At 44.1% G+C, this 9,214-nt stretch overlaps 1 protein-coding gene across 4 annotated transcripts in view; it reads right to left on the bottom strand.

Moving 5' to 3' along the window:
• Positions 1–737: 737 nt before the first annotated feature.
• The window catches only part of ebf1a (EBF transcription factor 1a), a 54,740-nt gene continuing 46,263 nt past the window's right edge, over positions 738–9,214 (bottom strand). The window contains exons 13-17 of one of the 4 annotated variants that reach the window (XM_068584171.1): positions 8,553–8,709; positions 7,233–7,406; positions 5,203–5,400; positions 4,915–4,983; positions 738–3,673 (exon numbers count right to left, since the gene is read on the bottom strand). In XM_068584171.1, the coding sequence (XP_068440272.1) occupies positions 4,916–4,983; positions 5,203–5,400; positions 7,233–7,406; positions 8,553–8,709 (597 nt within the window). In that variant the 3' untranslated portion in view covers positions 738–3,673; position 4,915. Of the gene's footprint in view, positions 3,674–4,914; positions 4,984–5,202; positions 5,401–5,443; positions 5,573–7,232; positions 7,407–8,552; positions 8,710–9,214 lie in introns of those variants that run through there. The other 3 variants (XM_068584162.1, XM_068584178.1, XM_068584186.1) reach the window with 3 other exon arrangements.

The raw sequence follows: 9,214 nt of genomic DNA, 5'->3' as shown, positions 1-9,214 counted from the left end.
ATTAGATATGTGGGAGAAAAAGCCCTGCGCAGTTACAAACCTTTGGGCAATTAAGGAGGCAAACACACACAAGCACACAGTGTTTACAGGTTCTTATTTCATCAGTACTTCCAGGTCGTCTCGCTCCCCCCTCCCCCCCCCCGCCTCCCATCGGCATTGCGGAAGCCTCCAGTTACCGTGGAGACCCTGGAACACTTTGAGGTCAGCAGAATCCTGGGATCCGCTGTTTTTCTCAAGCTAATCCAATCGCAGACCCTTAAATTAGATATGCAAAAAAAAAAAAAAAAAAAAAAAATTAATTTTCTGCTGATGACCGGGTATGCAAATGATGACTCAATTATGGTGGGCTGGTGCGTTCGCAATTAATAACCTCGGAATCATCATTAACTAATATGTTTAGGAGGAAACTTGTCAGGCTAACCATGTTCACCATGCCATCAGTAATGCATTAATGAATTAGATTCATTAGAGAAAGGAGAAGAAGGGTGGAGGGGGGGTATGCAGGCCTGTTTTTGACCTATTAGTGTTGGCTAGGTCTTCTCTAGTATTAGTGAACCGCCTGACAACTATTTGAAGATGAAGGATTCAATCAAAAAAGATCAGAAAGTCCCCAAAAAATTCAAATCTCACTGAGTTGAGTGAACCAAAGTTCACGTTTGATGTCACAGCAATCCAAAACGTGGCATATTTCTAAATAATAAAATGACAACTGACAAAGTCACAGACAAGAGGTAACTTTAATTCAACATTGTGAGAGTCCAAAAGTTATCTTACAGCTCAATTTTCATCAAAAACAATAACAATCTATACAGTAGATTTTTTTTTCTTCCCTTATATCATAGAGCTGTTCAGTGTATTTGCAGTCAGAGACAAAACAGAGGGAAAAATAGACACCAGCTATTTGGTTTGCATCCTTTTTTTTTGTTGTTTGTTACCTAAATACAAAACTTTGTCACCCATTACCAATATTCATAATCAGGATGGAACTTTGCTTACAAAGAAGCCATTGTATGACAACAGACCTCTGTAGTTCATTTGAAACAGATACGGCGCGGCCCCTCCCGCCCCGGCCCCGACCAGCACAGGCACACAAGTGCCTGAAAAACACTCGTCTGTCAACAGGCGCCTCTGTTAAAACGGTCCTTTCTACCCACTTAACAAAACCAGGCTCTAGAAAAGAAAAGCAGAGAGAAAAGCCCTATTCTCTGTCCAGCAACAGCTTGAAGACACACGGCAGACACAAAGAAAAGACTACAGAAATGGCTGAGAGGCCAAGGAGCTCCCTTTCATGCTTCCTCACTTGTTCTTGTTGTGTTTAGCTTGTAATGAAGCTGTAATGTCCAAAGGCTAATACATGGAGGGAAGGACCGGGGGGGGGGGGGGGGGGGTCGACTGTCAGATGCCGGAGTCAGACCTACGGCTCCACGTGTGAGATTAAAATTGTGCGGTGACGGTGTTCGTCTTCACTGTGTGCGCCCCCCCTTTGTACTACAATGAAAACAGCTCTGTGGTGTCACACTGTTTTGATCTTGTGGCTGATGAGAAATATTACCAACATGCGGTTGAAATGATTTCATTAATCGTAATAAAGGCTACATAATCGCTACGAAAAGAAAAAAAAAAAGACAAGTGTTCCTGTGAACACTAAAGTGCAACGAGCACAGCTGAGACAGGCCTCTCAGCGTCGACTGTCCTTCAAAGCGTGCCATTGCTGTAGTATTATAGTACATCAGGAGGGGTAGGGGGGGGGTGTGATTGTTGAATTATGGCTCTTTGTATTCTTGTCTGGCTTCACCACCAAACACAGCGGGTTTGTGCTTTGTCCCCAAGTTCTCATGAATTCCTCTGTGGCAATAGACAATTGTGGTGAGGGTAGAAAACTGTACACGTGATTGAATGAAGAATGGGTTTGCATTGTTAAGGCATCTAGACTGCTGGTAAAGATTACAGTGACAGAAAAAAAAGAAAGAGTATATAGATACAGTATGTAAGCAGGCATAAATAACATAGGAAAAGAAAGAACAGAGGGGGGAGAAAGAGGAACTCAAAGAAAGAAAAACACAGAGCAATTTCTTAGTTCTCTTGGTTTCCACACACAAAAAGAAAGTGTCACTCAAGAGAAGAACCCATGCATATTATCAGTTCAAGAACAGTATCAATCTGAAAGCCTCAGAGCTCAAACAAAAAGATATAGATTTACAGTATATATTAATGTGTGTATATATTCTTAAAAAATCTACTTCAACCAAATACTCTGAATAAGATGCTACTTTTTTGCCATACAATAAACATTTTCATAAGGAAAAAAAAACGGAAGTTTTTTATTAACTTACAAATAATACAAAAATAGACAATGGCATGTTTTTGAATCAACAAATTAAAGCATGGTATACCAATGCAAAACAATCAACATACAAAACAAACAAAAACAGATTAAAAAAGTCACATTTAAATAGTGGAACACAACAGTAAATAATAAAACAAAACACTGTGAAATATGTTCACTTACTGTATTAAACTTACACAACACAACTAAACGAGGGTGAGAGGAAATGTACAAATACAAGGGATAAATACATTATTTATAGGATATTTTACAGAATCCCCTTTTTGTATCCAAATCCATGTTTGTCATGTTTAGCAGATGAGATATTGACAACACACAGTAAATCTATCTTCTGTACTGAGAAGCTGCCTTAAGACATTTAATGTTTACATTTCAAACTATAGCTATCGCAAAAAGAAAAGAAATGTCAAATGAAAAATTCAACTTTTTTTTTTTTTATGTACAAAAATATATCACGCATTTATTCTAATTTGATATTTGCTAGACTCCTTCAGTACAGTGCTGGCTGGACGCACACATCCTCTGGCTTTTCAAGTCTCCGCTAAAATCTCAGACAAAAAGTCAATTTTGGCTAAATCATCACCTTTTCTTCACATGACAAGCAGAAAAGCATATTGCAAACAGCTCAATCCTCACAGTTTTATTCAAATTCAAAGAAAGAAACCAAACAGAGGGGAAAAAGAAAGGCATGGTTTTTAAAAGTTGAGGGTTGACGTTTCTCTTTTCTATATTTCTTTGTGTTTTTTTTTAACGTTGTTGACCTTAGTTCCATTTGGCCAGTGTGTTGTTATGTGGTTTTAGTGAGTAGGCTGAGCTAAGGAAAGCCTCCTCTATTGTGACAGAGGTTACGTAAACTTCATGGCCAAACCAACACACTTCACTGTTGTTTGTGCGAGTTATGGATTGCAAGACGGCGTGTGGCCTCTAGTAATCAAACCCAAACCTTACCGGCATAAACATGAAGCTAAATAAATGCTCTTTTTCATGAGGTCAGTGTCACACTGTGGGTAAACTATCAGTCTTTATACACTCCATCCAACGCGGTGTCAGAGAAGCTACACTAAATCAACCAAGAGGGAAATAACATCACAAAGGTTTGTATTGTTCCATTTTGTCCTGCTCCCCTATCCCTTCAGATGAAATCCCAATGGAAAGGCCTGAGTTTAACAGAGTCCAGCGTCTTATCTTGACTTCCTTCAGTTCAGCTCCGGAGCATAACAGAGACTCGCCAGACTCTGCTACTGTGTCTTTTCCTCTCAACATTCCCAAATCGCCAGCTATTCCAGATCCTCTACATGGGTGGAACGATCATCCCGGGAATCGCTGCTTTGTGGGAAAAAAAAAGAGTGGGAGGAAGACCAGGGGAGAAGGAAAGAGGGGTGGGGGGTAAAGAAAGAAAGAAAGAGAGAGAGAGAGAGAGAGAGAGAGAAAGAGAGAGAGGTCAGTCATGTGATTGCTGGGTTTCATCTGTCATCACAACAGTCACATAACAGAAATGTGCTCTAGCATCTGGCGAACAAAGACGACTCTCCCTCATTATCTTTTCATTCCGAGGCCCCAAAATCAAAACATTTTTCTCCGCCGCGCCGCTAACTTGGCGCGCACCGACGGCATCATTCAACTTTTCACAGGCTTTTCCGAATAGCTTCATGCCAGAGCTGCCACTGTTAATTGTTAGCAGTTGCATTGTGTAAGCCCATTGTGCACTGTTGAGCGTGATGCGAACACTGCGACACACAGAGACGCAGTGACGTGGGCCGACAGAGGTGATGAAATCACGGTCGACACGTGAACATTGAAATGGAAGCCATGAGCTTTAAACACATTTTTACCTCCTTCCATCATGCTCTCCCTTTAACTCGCTCCAACATCTTTACCACCTTCCTCCCGCCTCCTCCTCACCCCTCCCCCGCCTCATTTTTACACAGAAGCCATCACAGGGAGGAATTTTTCATATAACATATTGGCTCCCTATTGATTCCCCGTTCTCTTCAATCCACTAATTCCCTGGTTATTTCCTAAGTGTCTGCAGCTCGTTGGGAATAACGGAATGATGAGTGTGTGTGTGTGTGTGTGTGCCAGCATGTGTGTGTCAGTGTGATCAGTGCACAGTGGCCAATGGCCCTTCGGGTCACCGTGGTCAGCGCTCATCAACGCCGACAGAGGAAGTGAGGAAGTGCTTAGCTTGGGGCTCTGATAAAGATTCCCATCCATCATTTCTCTCTCTCAGGATCTCAACACCATACAACATCCTGCCCAGACGAACAGACCCTGAGCTGCATTCGATGGAAATGGGAGAACAGAGTGACCCGTGGTGGCATAACAACCCCTCTCCCCCCTCCCCATGCGCCCTACAGAGACACCCACCGGAGCACAGGCAGGAAGCAGGAAGTGAAAACAGGAAATGGAACACATGTGGCGTGGCGCACTGTCTCTCTGACGAGCCAAGAGTGACGAATAAAACAGAAAAGAGAAGTAAGGGGGAGGGCGGGATGAGCTGGTGGGGCGAACGAGCGGTGTGGGACAGTGTGGTGCGTAAAGAAGCAAGAAGAAGACAATTAACGTACTTCAGGAGAAGGCCAGGCCCTGCAGAGAGTTGTTTGATGAGTACTTGCTAGAGTCCACAAAAGACTGATCTACAGTGAGGAAGGAGAGTGGAGGGGTTCAAGGAGGGTAGGGAAAGGGAAAACAGGGAGTGAGGAGGAGGAAGAAAAGGAAAATCAGAGGCAGAAGTGGGAGTACAAGTGAAAAGTTGTTATCATAAGGCGGTGCAGAAGAGCAGGATTTAAGCTTGATGAAGAGGTATCAACATGGAAACAGCCGCTCTGAATGAATTATGCAGTTCACCAGCTTACCTTGCAGGCTGTTCCCATTACCGCTGGTGCACGTTGGGGGAGGGGAGTTCTGGGGTCGCACGACGGGGGCGAAGGCGCTCTTCTGCTTGACGGCGGCGGACACCATGTTGGCTGGGGAGAAGGAGAAGATGCCGGAGGAGCTGTTGCAGTTGGAGGGCAGGCTGGTCGACGAGGCCATGGTGGGGCTTGAGGGGACGACTGAGAGAAGAGAGACGGGTAGGAAAGGAGGGGTTAAAGGGGGGGGGGGGGGTCATAGGGAGCACGTCAGGAAAGAAGGACAGGGAGGAAAGATGATGATGGAGAGGGGAGAGACGAGGTTAGAGAGAGGGCCGAGGGCAAAGGACAGGCAGACGGGACGAACAGAAAGGGACTGGTCAATGGATGATGGCGGGGGGGTGATATTTTGGACTCAGATCAACTGGCTCAGATACTTTTTGTTGTTAGGCAACCACCTGGCAAAGATATATTCCATAGCTAAGACTAAAATGTGTTTCGTTGGAAACTTGCATCGAAAGCACCCCGGAGCACTTTTCCCCTCTGATCAGTCTGTTTTGATGACTCATCGTGTTGCTCAAGGGATGTAACGGCTTGATAAGCATCTCTTCGCTAACTCGGGGTGCTGTTCACGTAATATGTTTTCGGGGCAAACAAGGCTCTCCCAGACCACCTTCAACACAGATAATCCTGCTATTTTACTAAAGACCCAGAGCAAAATACTCATCATTTTAGTGCTATCTCCTTCATTGCATCGGCGCCTTTGCAACATATTTATTCGTAGAAGAAAAAAATGACAGTTCATATGTAACATAGAGACTATTGTGAAAAACTATATCTTTGTTGAGGAGAGATTGATACACATAAAGAAAGGTTGAATGACCTTAATAATAAATGTAATAAAAAGGTAATGCATAATAACTTTACTCCATTTTCGATTATCCTGCAATCTAACCCTTCAATGTTCAGCAATGTCAAGTCGGTTTGCACATTTCAAAGTTCCACAAAAGTTTGACTCCACTGATTGATTTCTCATTTAAATTTAACTGTTTGAAATTGTGGTGTGACCAGGCCTTCAGGCTTTACATTTGTTTCAGTCACATCATTACTAGAGCTCTGAATTATATTTTGTGAAGATTTACCACATGAGACAGCTCAGTTGTTTTAAAAGAAAAGCTTAAAGCTGGAATTGTGTGAATCTTTTTGATATTTAAGCTTTATACAGAGATTAGCTGGATTTTGGGCGGGAGACTCATCCACAGGCAAAAATGACCAGAAGGTTATCTTTACAACCCAAATACAGTCTCCCTCTGACATCATCCCTTCCATCCTTCTGGGTTTGTCTTTTGTCTGCTAATACACTAAGAGCATTTTCCCCCTCAGTGATTTTACAATCAACCGAGTCGTATTTCACCTGCCCTCTGATATCTGCTTCTGCCTTTATTGTTGTTATTATCCAACACTTAGCTTTTATAGCTCTTCCTGACAAATCCTCGCAATAAAGTCATAATCCATTTATGAAGGGGCCTAACTAATCAATTAATGAAAATTGGACCTACAAAGGCAGGCCGAGGGGCCATTGATTGAAAGTGTCTGTGTGGGGCCGATGAGCCTGTTAAAATACTTGTTAACACCCAGGAATCAAAGAGCTGAAATGGAATTGCTTCTCTAGCAATTAGTTTATTGATTTAATCAAGGGTCTTTAATGTAGAGGGTGTGTGTGTGTGTGTGTGTGTGTGTGTGTGTGTGTGTGTGTGTGTGTGTGCGCAGAGGTGGTGCTGGGGGTGCTAGGTGATCTAATCCCCCTGGCCAATAAAGTGGGGATTTGCGTTCGACTCTGTTCTTAAAGAAACAGATGAGCCAGCTGAACTGCACGACTTCCCCCTTGTGTGTCACACCTCCCTCTCTCAGTTCCTGTCAAATGTGTATTCTTTGTATGTTCAAAAGGCTCGAGACTCAATTTTTTTTCCCTTTCCACCCCTTGATTTTGTCATTTCCTCTTTGTTTCAGGTCCAGGATGTGGTGTATTTACTCACTGGCATAGGGCGAGTTGCCGGCAGATCCATTGAGGAAGTTGGGCGAGTTGCCCAAGGTTGCCATGCCAGAGTTAGCATATCCGTTCATGCTAGTGGAGCTGTAGCCACTCTGCTGGGGAGTTGAGCTGGGGACATAGCCGTGAGGGGACACGCTGCTCGTATTCCTATTGAAACCTAGGGACAGCGAGAGAAAAATAAGACGGCGAGAGAATAGGTGTTAGGGGTATAGCAGATGGCAGACAAAACAAAAAGAGAGCGTGCAGCGCTGCCAAATACTCTTTTCCCCACGCGGCTAATGGACATAGCAATATGAGCCGATGGAAATTCTCGAAAACTCTTAAGACAGCATATGGCCGAGCGAGAAAGCAATGAACAGAGCGGAGAAAGAGTGATACAGGAGGGAACTCGCTGCAATCCAACTACTAAAACAAGAGGCCTTTAACCTCACTGGCTCTTCTCCAAAATTAGATCAATTGATAAGGCAATTAACACTAAAAGGCCTCTGCAGCTCTCCTGTAATTTATAAAGAATGAAGCCAGTATTCCTGACAGGACCTTTCTCTCCTTTATGCTCCACAGGGGCAGTGAACAGAAAGGGGGACAAGATGGAAAGGAGACTATAAATATCCACCTCAGTCCCAATGCGCTGACACGGGAGAAAAAAAGAAGAAAAAAAACAGCTGGAATTGAACATCAGGAATTTCTGCTCTCTCGTGCTACGAGGGCTGCACTTCTCTACCGTAGAAGCCTCCTTCTTCATAATTAGGTACCACCAATTCCCATTCCTCATCTGTTATAAGTTGGAAACTGCAGGCCAGAAGTCTCACAGCTGATATCTGTTGTTTTCTTCACATCTGAGCATGTTACCAGATGAAGATGAAGGACAGAGGAAGCTCATTGGAAGTATTGAGACATATCCAGAGGCTGGTCCATCCACTCTGCTCTCCTTCCCCTGATACATGTGATGAATCACCACTGACTGCGCCCACATCTCTCTCTGTCAGACAGGGGCCGACCCCAGTCTAATATACACACCCCTAGGACCCACTCATATTTCTCCATCGTACTCCATCCATGGCTCTCTTTTTCTCCATTCTTCACTCTCTCGCCCTCGTTCTTTCCGTGCCTCCTCCTCTTCCTTCTCCTCCTCTTTTTTTTCAGAATATTCCTTGTTTGTTCCACAATGTTAAAGCATCTCTGAATTTCCCCACGTGAAAAATAAAACCTCCCTATCGTACTACCCATCTTTATTATCCACACCGCCACCACACTTCCCCGTGATAAAATATACTTTAATTGTTTGTCTGTGGACTTTGCTCACCCTGATTGGCCGTTTGCGCCACCTCTGACCCACTGAAGGAGTTTACGGCCATCATGCCAGCATGGCCGCTGCCGAGGCCGGATAGCTGGTTGTGCCCTCGTGGCACTGTTGTGTAGAGGGCCTCTGCGATATCTGCTGCTCGTTTCAGAATCATCTCCTAACAATGAGGGAGAAAAAAAGAAAAGAAACTGTGGTCAGCAACAGAGGCAGCAGAGAAGAAAGAGACGAGAAGAGAAAATAAGCCCTGGATGCAGGCTTTACGGTCTCACAAGAATGCTTGATATCGTGCATGTAAACCGAGAAGGCAAAGTGTTTTTTTTTATCAGTGGTCACTGGGAGTGGTGGGATTGGTTCCAGTAAATGGATGAAATGCCTCATTAACAGACTCATCAAATCAAAACCAGTCTTAATCCTACTTCTCCTTTTCCTTCTCCTTGTCTGCTTTCTGTCCTCTCCCTATTCTCCCTTTTTCCTCCTCAGCACATGAGCTGACGGAAAGCCCTAACATATACCTACCGTATGTGTGTGTGTGTGTGTACGTGTGTTTGTTGGTCCCGGATTGTGCATGAACACATCAGGGGGCTGCCGGGCCAGCGGCGACACCGCCTTTGGTGCTGCGAGCGGTCCGAAGCACAAACATAATTTGAGGCAAAGATATTGAT

Source organism: Clinocottus analis, unplaced genomic scaffold (assembly GCF_023055335.1).
Source record: "Clinocottus analis isolate CAN_PGR_092001 unplaced genomic scaffold, fCliAna1.0.p SCAF_10, whole genome shotgun sequence".
In the NCBI taxonomy this organism is placed as follows: Eukaryota; Metazoa; Chordata; class Actinopteri; order Perciformes; family Cottidae; genus Clinocottus; species Clinocottus analis.
The sequence above is the reverse complement of the archived record's forward strand: the minus strand, read 5'-3'. Positions and strand labels throughout refer to the sequence as shown.